This window comes from Anopheles coustani, chromosome X, assembly GCF_943734705.1.
Source record: "Anopheles coustani chromosome X, idAnoCousDA_361_x.2, whole genome shotgun sequence".
NCBI classification, from domain to species: Eukaryota; Metazoa; Arthropoda; class Insecta; order Diptera; family Culicidae; genus Anopheles; species Anopheles coustani.
This window is the reverse complement of record NC_071290.1, coordinates 10,430,957-10,447,946: the sequence shown is the minus strand read 5'-3', so window position 1 is coordinate 10,447,946 and position 16,990 is coordinate 10,430,957. Positions and strand designations below refer to the sequence as shown.

General features: G+C 41.4%; 4 protein-coding genes across 4 annotated transcripts; 2 read left to right on the top strand and 2 right to left on the bottom strand.

Annotated features, from left to right (window-relative positions):
- Positions 1-1,671: 1,671 nt before the first annotated feature.
- On the bottom strand, positions 1,672-3,394 carry LOC131269051 (connectin-like). Its single transcript, XM_058271363.1, has 4 exons — positions 3,377-3,394; positions 2,499-3,294; positions 2,261-2,430; positions 1,672-2,178 (listed from the first exon to the last, which is right to left on the bottom strand). The coding sequence occupies exons 1-4, from the start codon at positions 3,392-3,394 to the stop codon at positions 1,672-1,674; spliced, it is 1,491 nt and encodes a 496-aa protein (XP_058127346.1).
- A 389-nt stretch (positions 3,395-3,783) lies between these two features.
- On the bottom strand, positions 3,784-5,345 carry LOC131269612 (galectin-4-like). Its single transcript, XM_058272070.1, has 5 exons — positions 5,184-5,345; positions 4,941-5,113; positions 4,620-4,868; positions 4,389-4,551; positions 3,784-4,297 (listed from the first exon to the last, which is right to left on the bottom strand). The coding sequence occupies exons 1-5, from the start codon at positions 5,273-5,275 to the stop codon at positions 4,012-4,014; spliced, it is 963 nt and encodes a 320-aa protein (XP_058128053.1). The 5' UTR covers positions 5,276-5,345; the 3' UTR covers positions 3,784-4,011.
- Positions 4,781-7,085, top strand: LOC131269611 (inhibin beta chain). Its single transcript, XM_058272069.1, has 2 exons — positions 4,781-6,088; positions 6,162-7,085. The coding sequence occupies exons 1-2, from the start codon at positions 5,711-5,713 to the stop codon at positions 6,984-6,986; spliced, it is 1,203 nt and encodes a 400-aa protein (XP_058128052.1). The 5' UTR covers positions 4,781-5,710; the 3' UTR covers positions 6,987-7,085.
- Positions 7,086-7,968: 883 nt separating this feature from the next.
- On the top strand, positions 7,969-12,157 carry LOC131269609 (syndetin). Its single transcript, XM_058272068.1, has 4 exons — positions 7,969-8,299; positions 8,421-11,132; positions 11,224-11,336; positions 11,406-12,157. Exons 1-4 carry the CDS (start codon positions 8,249-8,251, stop codon positions 11,746-11,748), a joined length of 3,219 nt encoding a protein of 1,072 aa, XP_058128051.1. The 5' UTR covers positions 7,969-8,248; the 3' UTR covers positions 11,749-12,157.
- Positions 12,158-16,990: the final 4,833 nt, after the last annotated feature.

Sequence of the window (16,990 nt, the reverse complement as noted above, 5' to 3'; positions counted from 1 at the left end):
CCCGACGATCAATGCATTGTCTAGTTTTAAATTTGCAATACGATTGCACTCCGCGGATAGTTGCTCAAGCGTTACATCTTCTCTCTCTTCTATGCGAGTAAGTAACTTTAATCGGAAATCTTTGTCCGTTTCCTCCTTGAGTCCGCAAACAAAAACTAGACATTTAAGTTGTTCTTCGCTCATCTGATTGAGTTTGAAGTCCACGCACACTCGGTTGACCCGGCAAGCGTACGCCAAAAAATCCTCTGTGTGAGATTTCAAAAGCTGCATACACTTGTAGCGCTTGCTCAAAAGGGATTCTGCCCTCCCGAAAATTGATTTTAGCTTCTCTACTGTAGCCGCCAGCGTAAAATCCCGGGGATACCGGGGAAGGATAAAACTTACATACCGGTCGTGTTCTATCGTCCCCAGCTTGCGCATGAGCAATCTGACCTTTGCTGCATCGTCGATCCTGGCAGCGTCCTTGGTGAAAAGGTCTTCGTATCGTGAGTACCATTGTTCAAACGTTACCCCGGCGTCGGCCTCGAAGCGAAACTCGGTGATGTTCCCAGCCAACGAGTCGATTATTTGTTCCGGATTATAGGCCATCGGCTGGTGCTGCTCCTGCGGCTGTGGTGGCATTTGCGGGTAGGGGGCTGGATGCTGGTGGCTCGTCATTAATTTTGTTATGAGCTGCTGCTGCTGCTGCATTTGCTGTTGCAAAATTTTCACGATTTCTATCATCGGAGGGTCTCCATGTGGGCACGCGGTCGACAGCGATGGCGGATTGCAGCTTGGTGACGCCTGCGGGAGCGATGGCGGATGCTGGCTTAGTGACGCCTGCGGGAGCGATGGTGGATGCTGGCTTAGCGTCGCTTGGACACTCGGTGGCTGCTCCGTCGTTGGGGCGTTTGGCCAAAGCGGCGTGCCGTTTGCCGTTTGCAAAAATGCTGGAACCTCGGCGGGCTGCGATAAACGGCGATTCTCATCCTCCATGTCCAAGTCTGCCGGACTTGAATCTTCACGGCGTCTTTTGCTCTTCGGCGGAATTTTTACACACGCACTTATTCACTTTCACACACAAAAATCTTTGGTCTCTTTTTCCTCGTCGCCACTGTTATGGTTTGTTGGTTTACATAAAATGATTAAAACTTTATTACTAATTACGTACAAGGTTACAAGTTAAAATTATAACGCGCGTGTGTGTGTATCCGGTGTATTGCGGCCAGCGCTGCCGTACGTCCGTGCCCGTGCGCGGTTGGGAAGCGAGAGAGCTCGGGGCCGATCTTCTCGAGCGCTCCACGGTAAGGACTCTCCACATCGAAAACCCAGTCAACAAGGACAGGGTTGAGCGGAAGCGTTACGCGCGCGCCCAAGGTGCCTACACAACACTGTATAAGCTTAACTATTAACAATATGAATGAATCAAATGAATAAATTAGCAAATCAAACTTTTTTACAATCAATAAACTCACATTGGGAAAACCAAAAAAGTACAAAAATCCAATCATCTTTTAGTTTGCTTTAGTTGCATTAAATTGAATGCAGGTAGTAACGTATTTAAAATTCCTTTATTATGGATTTACTTTTCTCTTTTACAGTTTACTTTTCTCTATTATATTGCTCTATTAGTTATACATCTAATATATTTCTCTATTATTATTAAGCTACCACAATTTCGTATGTACTTTATTAAAGTTGATAAACGGCTGAAGTGGTACTTTCGCGAACTGATGTGTACCGGACCGGCGAGGCAAACCCAACTCCATTATCTTTAAGTCGTCGCTTAAGACAAACAATAATTAGCCCAATAACAATTCCTACACCTACTACAATTCCTACTGATAATAATGTCAAGAAAATAGCTCTGGGACGGAGGAATGCCGGTTTTTCGTACACAGAACTTTTTGTAGTTTCATGTATGACAACATCGCATACGTCGATGTACAATAAGTCGGATAGATGCAACGATATTAACATATTAGGTGTCTCACAACGGGACTCCTCTTCAGAATCTAATTTCAATCCAATCCGTTCGAGCACATACTGCAAATCGCAATCACAATGCCATGGATTCTGGTCTAGAAGTAATACTTCTAGGTAATTGGTATAGTTATCTAATTCATTCCGATTAGTTGAGGAATCGTATGTATCTTTTGGTGGAATAAGATGTTTTAGGTTTGATTGAGATAAGTCCAGCTGAAAAAAATATATAAATAAACATGTTATATTTTTATATGCAGGGACACATCTTTTCAAATATCTTTGGTAAGTGTCTTACCTCTTGTAAATTTGCTACATGCTTCAATACAGTCAAATCAAAGACTTCTAACCCAGTGTTATTTCGACTCGTCAAACTTCGTAGCATTTTAACATTTTGAAATGTATCCACGTTGATGCTGTTTAACATGGTCATACTGCTTATGTTTAAATGAAGTAGGGTATCTAGTGCTGTAAAATGATATAATACATTAATAAAAGAGACATACGTTAAACATTTATGTTCAGCTTGTACTTACGTTTATCTATGCTCAGCGTAGAAATGGGATTCTCCCCAATGTTTAGAACTATCAGCGATGTCGTATGAAGCACTGCATCTGGGATAACTGTTAATCTATTTCCTTGAAGGAACAGTTCTTGTAGATCATGCATGTCGACGAATATTTCAGAGTCAATCTCCGTGAGAGAAGCATATGACAAATCTAAATATTTGATGCGAATCAGCTGCTTTAAAGCAACGGCAGTAGAATCCGATAGTTGCCCAAGGGCGTTGTTAGCCAAAGATAGATGGCTTAAGCTGGTGACATATTTGAATGTATCATCGTTTAGATGCGTTATCATATTATTTCCCAGGTCCAATACATCTAATGATAATATTGCATGGTTTTCTTCTGCATTATATGGCCCACGGAAAATATCAGAACTGAGTGCATCGCCATCTAACTTATTCCAACTTAGGTCTGCTCGCAAAACGTTGGGGGTATCTAAAAACACGCCACTCGCAAGACTATCTAATTTGCAATGACGGCAGCTGAATACCAAGATTGCACTAGTAGGAGGTAGTTGCTGTAGCTGAATAATGTCGTTACCGGATAAAGAAAATACTATCTCTCGCTGTGGGTTGTTCGTTTCAAAACGTTCAGGCCAGTTGTTCAACATATGAAACAGGTTGCTTCGAGAGCAATCCAGAAAATCATAGCTCAATGTTGTTGCGGAATTTTTTTCTACCATGCAAGTGCACTTGTCACAAATTGATGTACCATCTTCAAAATCAGCAGCATTTGCAGCAAACGCATACATCACAAGCACCACTAACTGTAAAGGTAAATTGTGTTAAACAATTGATTATTAACATGAGGCTGGTAATAAAATACGAATTCAAAACTGAAAGTTATACCATGGATATACTCCACATTTTGATGGGAATGATTATTATTTTATAGCTGGAAACAGTTTGTTACGATGTTAAACTCAGGTGTGTCACTAACACTCTACTTTCCTGAATCACAAACTTCCAACCGCATCTTATCTTATCTAAGGTTGGGTATCCTTATCTATCTGGATGGATATCACGAGTAGCTAGTGAGGGTTTGTACGATTTCAAATTTAACGCTCACTGTGTTAGTGAAAATTGTTTCTGCAGATATGAAATGTAACAAATGACGGCATAAATTAATAGTATTTTAGCAACATGAATTCAGATATCTTGTCAGATATTTTTTACAGGTTTTTAATGTATTAAGTTTTATTTTTGGTAAGTTTGAAGATTGTACCGAAACTCTTAAATTACAAATATTAGCTGGAAAGTAAAGTATTTTTTGGTTATGGTAATGGTATTTCAAATACCAAGATATAGCGATTTGATGATTGACTAACAATGACAATATGGATAAAGTAGGAACAACGCATGACGTATTGGTCAAATAAAAAAACTACTTCAGAGCGCATGCCTGTTTTGAACTTCTATCGCAAAGAAGGTAAATGGCACGTAGTGTTTTCCACGGTTCTTGACATCACGGAAACAAAATAATGCTACAAAATGTCTACATCAGGATGTGAAAACTCTTCGAAACCAGCACAATCGGGTAATCCGGTAAAGTAATGATCTACAGCCGTTACTTCCAGCTGAAGTCCATTGGTGCATTCGATACGAAATCCGTTCATCACCTCTAGCTGACGGTGAGTCTTATAAGTGTATGTCTCAAAGATACTTCCGTTGACGGCGAATTTGAACTCTTGCTCCGCCAGACCAATGGCTAGCTTGAATTGTTGATCGATGATAAAAGGAAATCCCCCGGAACGTTCTTCTTGCCGAAAACTGCAAACGGAAAGTACAAACAGTTTGAGTAATATTGAAATACAGTGTGATTGCCAAAACGGGGATCAAAAATCAATACTGGAATACTTACTCTAGTGCTTCTGTGGCATGAGAATTGCGAACCACCACATAGTACGGATCAAACCGAGGGTTGAAATGTAAGAGCTGCTTTTTACTGCCATTCTCTTGAAACTTAATGATAAAACCCCCACGTGGATTGCCAAAAGGAATTGCAGTTATGATTATGACATGACCTGTGAAAGAGGCATGGTCAAGAAGTTATTAAAATAAAGATTAAACGAAGCAGTCAGTAACCCCATACCTGGCGTGAATGGTTTTGGTACATCATTTGAAAAATAATAGCTATTATCACCCGACTGCAATGCCGGAAAAGGAAACGGGAACGATTGGCGATGGTCAGCACACATAACTTGATGGACATCTTTCGTAATCGTTACGCATTTTATTTCAGACAGCGGTCCTTTGATGGGAAACGAGCACACATGACTACCATCAAATGCGATATGGAACTGTTGATCGCTCACCAGGATGTACACAGTAAATAGTTTACCTAAATGGGAATTTGGTTGTGGCGAATTCATGATTTGTATAAAACAACTGTTAGTATAGATCTGTTATTTACCAGATGTTATCTTCTGCATGCCTCTTGACGCCAGGTGACAGACCTGTTCAGGATCGCACCAGCCTCCAGCTAACTTTGCATTCTGTACTATACATTGATCTTCGAATCGAATTGATAAATGTAATAATATCACTGCTTCCATTGTTTTGTCCGATTGCAAGTTAATGTTGATTCTAATTGCAGAAATAGTAAAAAATGCTCGTTATTAAAAATATTGAGGTAAATGCTCGAAATATACCATACCTTTCAGCATCGTCGATTGACTTCACGCGAAAATGAAATATGTGCCCAGTGTCCACCGGACTGCTCAAAATACCAGCGAAGGTAGTTAACATTGCGATTGATGGACGTCTCCTGATTATAGTGAGTAACCAACTTGACTGAAAAAGAATTTCTAGGGGTGATACGGCTGGTCGATATTTTTTATCGTTGCTGATAGCTACGTGGTGCTGCGACAAACACCTTCTCCAGTATCGTAGATCAACCGTGTTAGCACTAACACTATCATGAGGATATGTTTAAATTTTTTTTCTTTAAAAATATATTTATATTATGTTATACGATACTTTATGAACCATGATCCAGGAAGTAGAGTAGATTCTATAAGAATAACTCGCTACACGGTAAGAAAGAGAACATTATTTGAATTTAACATTTGGAACAGGCAGGCAACTTTATGAAAAAGGTATTAACTTTTCCATTTTGTGATATGTCAAACTCTATTGTAACATATTGTGATATGTTTGTAGCAAAAGATAAGCATACAAAATATGATGTACTATCTGTATTATTTATCCTTTGAAAATAATACACGTTTAAATCATCTATGCAACGTAAATGAATTCCCTTACTTGCTGTTTTCACTGAATGAGTTTCTTGAAATAGGTGAGACCATTCCTGGACATCAGTTCTTTACATTTCCTTCGTTGAATTCGATTCCATCATCGATGGATGGGACGATGCGCGTGTACAATGCAACGCTATGGATTCGACTGGAGTTAAAACTGAAAGCAAAGAAAGCTAATAAAGGAGCTGCAATAACGGGCAATGATAACCACTGGATTCATGGTGCAAACAAGGCTCTCGTGTTGTGGGTATTTCGCATTATCAACGGCTCTAAGCCTGCGGAAACGATGAGCAAAGAAGAGGTATGTTGGAAAAAACATGAAACTATCCCCTTAATTATTACACGTGTTACAATTGTTCATAATTTTGTAACAGGAATTCTCGAAGCACACGGAGATGATTGCGAAACATACCATTCCCTTAGAATCGGGACTCGGATGGCAGCAGATCGATCTGACGAGTGCCGTCCGACAATGGCACGGCGAAAAGCGTAACGATAGTCTTAAGTTGTTTGTAGACTGTTCCGGCTGTGGGAACAAAATACGGGTTCATATTTTTGAGCATGCATCCAATCATCATCATCTGCATCACTTTTCTCGTGTCGGATTGTACGACAGCAAAAGACAGAAACCATTGGTCATGATGAATGGTGCCCCGAGATCGATGGTAAAAACAAAGTATGCTAAGAGCCAGGAAGGAAAAGCAGTTTATAGAGAAGTCACAGATGATGACTACAATCGTCCTCATTTGTTCGTCAGTATAGCTACGACGCAGGTTAGACGATTGCGACGGCGTGCACTTGATTGCAGTGGTGCACCCAATGAGCAGTGTTGTAAGCAAAAGTTTTACGTAGATTTTAAGGCGCTGAAGTGGGACGACTGGATTATACGGCCACACGGTTACTATGCAAACTACTGCAAGGGAAGTTGCCATTTAGCAGATAAATTCAGCACTGAGTATCACTACGTAATTGATCAATATCGTCGGCAGGGGAACAGTGGACATAGAGGATTGAGTAAAATGCACCACAAGTCGGGAAGTGGAGCCAACGGCGGTGGTGGCTCTGGTTTGGCCGGCATTCATCAATGTTGCGCCCCAGTGAAGTATTCGCCGATGTCTCTTATATTTTATGGCCCTGATGGACGCATTATTAAACAGGACCTGGCAAAAATGATCGTTGAAGAGTGTGGCTGTCCGTAAATTTAAATCGAAACGGCTTTCTACGATGCAACGTTGTCCGAAGGATGTAAGGAAGATAAATGTGATTGTACTTATTAGTGGCCAATAAACTTATGAGACTCATTTAGAAATTGGAATTTTTAAATTACAGTTTTGTTTTGCCTTATACCTGGTTTGGTATGGTATCTTGAACTCACGTTTCTCTTTGTGCGCCTTCACTCCCATGGACTGCATGTGAATATTTTTCAACTCACCTCGTTCATGCTCACTGTGAGCAGGCATTTTGCTCATCTCATACAAGCGTCATCTCGCTTCTAGAACAGATCTATCGTTCTGTTTATATCGCTATTTATATTGTTGATTGATGCTTGAAATCACATCGGGATACTTTTTCTGTTTCGGTAGCTGTTGCCTAAGCTTTATGCATGTTTTGGAAAATAGTAAACTATTGCGGAGTACCTGTAAAGAAACAATTTCACAGCAAAGTACAGAAAACTGTCACTGTTACAAATATAAACAAAACTAGTGATGGGGCAACTGGCAGTTCCTCACAAAGTGGGTTCATGGGAATTATACGTCCACATGTAAAAATACAAAAATAACAAGAAAAAAAAACATTTTTATCATTTTAACCATGAAAACAAATGATCTAGTGACACATTAATTGTTGGTATTGTTATTTACCGTCCCTTCTTCCTCGACACCGCGCGTATATTCATGTACATCATTTCCGCTTCCAATAATACAAGCAAGAACAGTAAATTTTCTGTCTGGTTATTAAATACCTTCAATGCGATTTTCTTTTTATAGGCGAGATCCTTAATAATCCGTTTAATTTAGTTTACTGGGGGATTACACTAAAATTACAGCCGATAAATGCGGATGAACGCACGGTGTAGCGGTGACTTAAGGAATAAGACTTAGTTCCGGTAAATCAGTGCGAATTTTCAACACTACAACGGAATGTCATGGTTTAGAAAACCACAAACAATTAATACGTATTTCTATCAAGCAAGGCCTGAAACTATCATAACCAGCTTTTTTGTTACCATTTGGATGCTAAATGTGTATGTCTCGATTCGGGTGAGGAATGCAAATGTGATAAAATATGGCGTGTTGTATGACGCATAAGTAGGTCAGAATGTTTCGTGAATAAAAATGTGTTCATGGCAGATTTGTGGATTCAGCTAAAAGCCACCCAACCAGTGCGGATAGCTTGAAGAATTTCTTTCGAAACGCTCCATTCTTCTCATAGTCGATCAGTGATAACATCATCAATAAACATGGAGAAAATGGAGGAAATAAAGTATAAAGTGCTAGAGCTTATAAACAAGGTAGGTACCAGCGTGTTGTTTTCAATGGACACAGTGGCATTTACCTTTCTATTTTCTTAATCTATGTCTCAATTTTTAACACATAACATCGTTCACTTACCCATTTTATCGTTTTCTTTAGAAAGAGGTCAAGATACCGAAGATGGGATTTACGGATTACTATACGAATCAACAAAGAGAACAGATGTCACTTCGCAACGCATCCGCTATCGGCTCATCGGGCAGTAGTAAACAGTATCCAATCAATACAACCGCTGCCCCCACTTCATGCTACGATTGGGCGAAGGAAATCGCCCGTGGTGATATTGCCAGCGGTGATGCAATCGACGAACCGGGATTCTGTGTAGGGGATTCTGATGCCCTCGGATTGAGTAAGTTGTCAGATCAAGAGGTGCTCGAGTCAACGGAAGTGATTTATTTCGATGGCAATAGCAACACCGGACTACACGAGCTTAGGAAAATAGCCGAGCAAGATAAAGAGCTCAGCTGCAAATCGATAGAAGCGTCCATCGGTATTCTGAAGCGTCAGCACCGTGTAATCTCGAAGAAGGTGTTGCAGTTGATCCTTGAGCAGCGTGTCGCGTGTGATGATGAATTTCAACGGATCCGCGATACGGAGCGAATGCTGCGCGAAACGGTGTGCATGTGCCGGACTGCGCGGCTTAAGTTGGATACAGCAAAGCTGCTACTGACGACGACGAATCTGGAGATATTGGCCGCCTACAAAAAACGCCAAACGTTGGTGAATCTCCTCCGCATTATGAACGCTCTGAAAAGCATGCGATCGATCGACCAGCGGCTGCAACGGCGGCTCACAGATGCTGACTATGGGGGTGCAATCGCTATTTTGCTGGAAAATAAAAATCTATCCCGTCGATTTTACCAGTATCGGTGCGTCGAGTCGCTGTCGCACAAGCTGCAGGACACACTGTTGCTCACCGAAGTGCAGCTTGACTGCGTGCTGAGTGAAATACCGTCCGAATTCGAACCGACACGTTATCGTAAGCTGCAGGAAGCGTACCATCTACTTGGGAAGGAACTGATTGCAATGGATCAGCTGCATATGAACTTCATATCCTCGGTACATACGGCCGCCTACACCGTGCTGAAGCAGCACATGGACGTAAACGTGGAGGAGAGCAAGAAACTAACGTACGAGCAGATGTGTGACTGCGTACCGGCTGATAAATACGTACACTGCCTCACGGCACTGTGTAGGGCATTCTGGAAGATACTTGTGTCCTACCACCAGATACGTTGCTGGCATCAAAATCACAGCTTGTACGAAAAGGCTCCGGCCGCGATGTGTAGTGGAGAGTCATTGCAAACGCAGACTCCAGTGCAGCAGGCGTCCTCGTTCCATCAGGAGTACATCCAACAGAAGCTGGAGAGCGGTCAGTTTCGGCTGTGGAACGACGTGCAAGGCAAAGTGTGTGTGTTTATCAGCTCCAGCCGGCTCCACTCGTTGAAGTACGATCAGTTTGTACAGATTCTTGCTATCGTTCAGCGTCTAAAAAAGGTTGGTTTTGAGTTTTGCGACAGCCACTCGGAAAAGTTGCTTGGTGCCATGCAAAAGCAGAGCATGGTATTTTTCAAGCGCTATCATATTGCCTGCCTGGAAGAGGTTGGTTTATTTTTCGACCACGAAGTTTGGGTCCCGATTAGCAGCTTCCACGACGTGACCCAGCTGCAGGAATACAAGAACTTCCGGCATGCACTCGCGCGCACCGCCGCTAATCGTGCGGGCGCTTCTATGACGGGCGTTCGCGGAAGCCTTTCCGGGGCGTCCAAGAGTGGAGATAATGTAGCAGCGCGGGGAGCGCCCGGAGTTGATCTGATACCAGATAGCACTTCCTCGATGCACTCGCAGGACGAGAGCTCGCTGTACGGATCCTGCGTCTACTTTCTTCGATTCACCGAAAAAAGTTCCCCATTCGATGGTGGTTTCGATAGTACGATGCTAGAGGAGGATATTTTGGCGGGCATAGCAGACGAGTCGTCCTACTACTACTCGGAGGATAGTAGCGACAATAATGAGCAGTCGCCATCTTCACCCGCCCCGGTCGCCGCTTCTTTCGAGGGCGTTTCGGTCGAGGAATCACCTTCATCACAAAGCCATTCCAAAACCACAGCTACTTCCAGCACGAATGCGGGCGCTTCTACGGCATCCAATGTGCCGGTGGTAGTTGTTAACACATCGCTCACGGTGCTGCGTTGTATCGGACGGTACCTTTACTTCTGCAAGTTGCTTCACCGCATCACACCGCACATCGTACGATCGATGGCCGAGCTGATCGATTACTACATATTTTCGGTACACGATCTTTTCTCGGCGGACTTGAGCATACCACGTGATAATCTGTACAGTGCGCGATTGCGCGCCGCCCTGCAGCGTATAAAGGTAGAGCTACTGCCCTTGCTGCGCCGTAGCTGGCCACTGTCGGATGAGATGGTTCGAGCGGATTTGAGCGATCCGGATACGATGTACGGAATCCATAAGCGTATCGTGGCTACCGAGAGCTGTCTCACATTGGTAGCTCAGTTTCGTCAAATGGAGAACTATCTCGGGGGACTGTTGGCAACGCCAACTGGAGATGTTGGTCAACAACCGGGCGATACGTCATCGGAGGATGGTGGTTGGACGCAGGCATCGCTTCGAGAGTATCTCGTACAGACGACCGAATACGTTCCCGACATACGCAAGCCCATTGTTATGTGCTCTACGGCGCGAGTCGTCGATCTGCAGGGCATACTGCAGATGATGACGAAGGTGAAATGGGACATTAATTTTGTGAATGTTCAACACTCTGCATATGTCGACACCATAAATCGGGTAAGAAATAATTTACTTTATCTTTCTAAAGCGATACCCAAAAATATACTCACCCGTACTAATGTTATTTTTGTTTTTTGTTTTGTTTTAGGGTGTACAGTATTTTGCCATGAAGCTGGAAGATGAAATATCCTCGGTAACTTTGCCTCGAGATGTGCTCTGGGATAGTTTTGTCCATGTTCTGACGCATCTTCTTGTTGAAGGGTAAGTAGTACTTTATTGTTTGGTATTATGTAATATTATTTTACTATTTTTTTCTGTTTTCTGCTTCAGGTTCTCTAATGCCAAAAAGTGTTCTGCTGGTGGGCGAGCACTCATGCAGTTGGACTTTATTCACTTCTGGTCGCTACTGGAGATAGTATCTGGCGGCAGGCATCATGAACATCGTTCTTATGTTGAGCAGTATGTCAAAGCGTACTATCTACCAAAGGATTTACTGCAGGAGTGGCTTCTGGAACCACATGGTTATTCTACTAAGCATTTGGTTGGCCTCGTACAGTGCGCTTGCAGTAGTGACAAAAAAACGCGACAACGTTTGCTAGCACTGGTAGAATCGACCCATGATAATAGTTCTATTTCATTAGCAACGTCCGGGCAGGCTGGAGAAGGATCGTAGAAGGTGGCATTTTTTGTTTAAATTGGTTCCTTGGTTTGCAACATATGGTTCCAATCTGTTTTAAAACATACCTAAATCTCTGTTACACTTTTCTGTAATCTCAATTGACTCGAAATCATTCTTACGTTTAATAGATGGCGCTATCAGCCGCTCATACTTTTAACGATAATATGTTCGCGTAATAAATTACTATTTCTGCTTTTGTTTATGAAAAAATAATTTATATTTTCGTTGTTACGTTTGAATTTGATAGCGATGAGCCAGTCGAACGATAAATAATAATTCCACTAAAGTATGCTTTGTGAATGTGTTTCTGGTTCATGAGATCTGCAAGTCTGTACTGCAAATATATGAACGACTGTTATGATATGTAGAAATGTTGGAAATAAAAAAAACACATACACCTATACCAAAACACGCAACATACTGATAAATATCTCTTCGTTGGATAAATGATATTGACATGTCGAAATATCTCTTATATATGCACCTTTCATGGTAGAAAGTAGTATTTCATAGAGAAAAACAGGCTGTAGATAAATCGTAAAATCAATTGTTTGTATTCTTCTCATAGCATTTAGCTTCAAAGACTAACTGTGAATATTTACTTTCGCAACTTTATTTCGTACACAACTATTTACGTTGCGCATCGCTATATCTTTTTTAAGGGAGAAGTACAAACATTACAGTGATATGAAGGAACACGAACCTTCATCGAAAAAATATGTGGTTCGTTATCTTGTTCGAAAATGTATTTACTGTTTTCTTTATCAAACGTTTTCTTGTGATCTAGGAGCATGACTTTGCAAACACCGCTATGCACAGGAGGTAGATTTATTTTAATGTAACCGATTCTGTTTCTTCCGCAAGACCTTGTAGCCTGTGGAATACCTTGGATGAGGATTAGCCACAATAACAACCCCGATGACTACATTAGACTATGCGATCTACTGCAAACCGTTTCCTTTAGGCCATATAACAGAATGTAAAACCTAGTCCTAGCGCATATCGCATGCAAATCGGCACGAATAACGTGGAGGTGCGTTTATCGATCTGTTTCAATTGCATTTTCTGGCCCACGCTTTCCAGCAAGTGGGTACTATAAACGAGCGGTCGTCGAAACTCTGTTGGTAATGAGAGTAGAATAGCTGCTAGGGTGCTATAACCGGATGCCGTTTCCGATTACTAATGTTACGTAAATTTTGTTCGCACATTCTTGATTCAGTTTCCAGCAGTGCACGCTGCTAAAGCAGAGCGGCCTGATCCACTACCTGGTCCATTGGACCGCTACTGGCCTCAATAATATTCATATTTATTGCCCGGTACGCAGTAATCCGTCCATGCGGCTACAGTTTTAACGACTGCTGGTACTGTCACATTGCGCGTGATCACTTTGTCCTGGACCCAGCGTTCAACTTAGGATTCCACGCCTGAATCATATGGTAAATGGTAACCGTTTCATTTGAAAACTGGTACTCCGCAATGCTGGTACGCCCAGGTACAACATCTTCTCATAGGAGTTGTTCATGGAATTTGCCGCAAATACTGATCTATCGAACAAGCACGAGAAATCTAACGATCTGAACTAATCAAATGAAAGTCAGGTTCGTTAATAGCCGACATAATCATTCTCGGTTTTTCCAATCGATATTGGCTATTTTAATTCTGTTTTCACTTCATGAAAATGTTGGAAATTTTATATGTTTTACTAAATCATTTTAAATTGAAAATACTGCAATGCGCATGAAAATGTTGAGATAAAAGAAAAAACCTATGAAAATTGTGCTAGGATTTGCATGTCAAACGTTAAATTAGATTTATTTCTCAATAGGAATTTTTCATTTCATTTCACGAGGAATGGTTAAATATCCTTTGGACAGTTGGCAGTCTAGGGCAGATGAAGAAATTTGCAGCAAAGTACCATGTGTTTTACAATCCTTACACCACTCCTTAATGTAACTCTCCTTGCATATGGCATCCATTTTTCATAATGTTTGTGCTTGAGCACAGTTGCGTTATGGTGTGCTTCTTAACACTAGAATACATTGCTTTGGAATCTTGTTTGTAAGCTTTTCAGCGGTATTTTTGTCCGCTCCTTTTAGCGCGCTATAATATTGTGATGTTTGGAAAACAGTTATTTTTCATACAATTAATTAATTTAATATTTTCGTCATTATTTTAATATATTTTATTAATTATTTTAATATATTTCGAGATATTAAAATCAAAAATTGCTTACCATTCAAAATAGCAATTATTTGCATTTAAGTGTTATGTATCGTAGTCAACAACCTCGCGAACTAAGTAAACAGACACCTTTCCAATGCTTTCGAAACAGGTTCAAATATCTCATCTGAGTGTGTATAAACACTTTCAAAATGATCTCACTTTTATCTTCTTCCTGTCCGCTAGCGCTTTCCGTCCGTTAATTTCCATGATTTTCCTTGGCATCGGTAGTAAGTCTTCTCATAAGTGGACAGCGTCGGGGCTCGGTTGACAATCCTATGCATCATTTACCAATGAAACGGGCTTCAGAGTAAACGAAATGTCTAATTGACTATAATTCAAGCGCCTGAAGTACCCTTTCATTCAGACAGGTTGGTTGGCGCTCCAGTTAATTGTTTTTAACCACAAGGAATTGACCTCGGGCGCCTGCTACACGCCTAATTATAGTGCGTGTTGCAGATTGTTCAACAGATCAATTAAAACGATAGCCATGCGCCACATCGACTGTGTGGGTGATAATTCTAATAAATAAATTGGTAAATGCTCGGTGACCATTTAATTTTCCAGCGTGACGAGAAAGTGTTCAACGGTCCCGAGTTCTAAGGAAAAATCTATCTTTCTCTATTCCCACATCATATTCTATATTTTCATAAAAAGGTAATTATTAGGTAAATTTTCATAAAAAGGTAAAATTTTAGGCAGATAATCGGTATGTAGTGCTACAATTTTGGAATTTATAACAGTAATATGTAAATACTAATGATTTAAACCTGATTTCTCACCGCATTTGTTGATAAATTGTTTGTTTAGGTCTATAGGAAAAACCAAACCATGGCCTAGGCAGAGAGAATGAAACGGCTTAACGAGGAAGCAAATATTAAAGTAAATGATGGGCATGTCCCAAGAAAGGAAAATGGCCAGCTGGAAAATCAGGGGAGTAAGTTCAAATGGTTGTACCCCGAATCGAAAAAGAACCCGAAACGTTAATAGATGATTTAATGTTTTGAAGGTGTTGTTAAATCCCTATCAATTTTGTAATTATTGCCATGTGTTACATCTAAAAATTCATTTTTATACTTTTTTCGTTGAATTTGGTTTTTTCCCCCTTTATAACCTTTTGTTCGTTGCAAATTAAACTCTTCAATGTTATTTACACTTTCTACAACCATTCTATTAACAATAGAATATCAAATATATGATTTAGCGCTCTCGGTTTGCAAGATTTAGATATTAGGAAACTAATTTAGCTTGTTAAGATTGCTTAAGTGAATATGATGAGTTACATATAAAAGCAAACATGCAAATAGTGGAAAAGGTAGATATAGAAATAATTGGAACCATCTCATTTGATATAGATAAAAAAACAAACCAAAGCTGTTTCAAACTACAGCAATACATTCTTCTCCTGATATTTCCCAAGTAGACCAATTAACTTTCGTTACAAAATATTTGTCCGAGTTAGCAAGAATAACAAAATACTTTTATGGATTATATTTCTTTTGAAAAACATAACAACTGTATGACAATACTGCATACATGTACACTCGATTCAAGCTCTTGTAAAACAAACAAGTTCAACAATGGTCTTTGGTATGGAAACTATTTTGTATAGCTTACTCCACCTCTGTCATACCAGTCTAATGTTGAAGCTGATAAGTTTGGTATGGTTTGGTTATTTACCAAGAACTTCTATATCTGGCGAAGGAATAAGAGGTGGATTTGTGTAATTAGCCCAATAGGAAGAGAGAGCCCTAATTGAAGCGTGAGTTATCCGGGCGATAACACATAGCAGATGCGCTATCGCAACCAGTACTCAGACGCGGACTTTTCTCGTTCAGAATTCATTGCCAGAAGCCAGAATAGCTGCTCCACAAGAAACCTTGACCAATTACCATATCCCCTCTCGGTATCGATCGCACATTGTGACACGCGTCAGGTTGCATTCGCGTGTCGCTTTTAACTTGCCATATAAGGAAGTCGTAGAAATCATGTTCTGGGTATCTTGAAGTACCAGATTTATATATATTTTTCTCCCCAGATACTAGAGGCTGTAGTTGGGGTATTTCTAAACATCGTACACTTTATTAACGATGACAAAGATCCTGCGAGTGAGATCGCATCGGCTGCAGTTGTTCGATCGCTGCTCCCTGTCGCAGACGGCGATGATACGATGATGTACTGAGCAGCTGGTGAGCGAAAAACGAGTGCTGCGTCTTCCTCACCGTTCACTGAACTCTCTGCGCGGTCGGGGTTGGATGGCCTCTGCGTTTTCTGCGTTCCTTTCCACCTTTCCGCCGCCGCAGTGTACCAGTGTCAATCAAGCAAGGCCGAGGCGCAGCGACCGTCGGATGCTGCAATGGGGGGCAAGCCCATCGCCAGTCGACGACTCCCGACGCATATGCGTGCAGCATAGGCGATAAACGGTGCTGCATCGACGATCCGGCGAGAGCACGGGCCTCTTAAACCAGTTTTTGGAGCCCTTGATCTTGAGGACAGTTTGTGCGTGGCGAACGACGGGGAGGTGGGGGGAACTTCCGACTAGTGGAGAAGGGTGGGGATTGCAAGGGTTGTGCAGTGCTCGATGACTGTGCGCCTAGCCATATGTGTTCTCCGCTTGGAAATACCGCACGCTGTACTAAAAATAAAACGAATATGATCGTTCCAGGTATCATCTATTCCTTTTGCATATGACGGGAAGTCGTCCCCCCCCCCGCCCACCCCCTCACCCTCAATGTACATGCAGCGAAGGGTTTTATTTTTACCCTTGAACTTGGCAGCAGCTGAAAGTGGCTCGGTGAAGGGCAGCGTAACGTACGTAAACCCCCGTTTGGAGAGCTTCAGGTTTTGTTTTTGCGAGGTCCGCCTGCCGATATATATCTTCCAACCGAGGGAAGAAGTACAGTATGTCCCATAAAAAAATGCGAAATAATTTTTTTCATACAAAATGATAAAAAAATAGTTATAGTCAATAGGTCTACCATTTTTCTCGATCACGTTCTCCAAACGGGCACGGAAT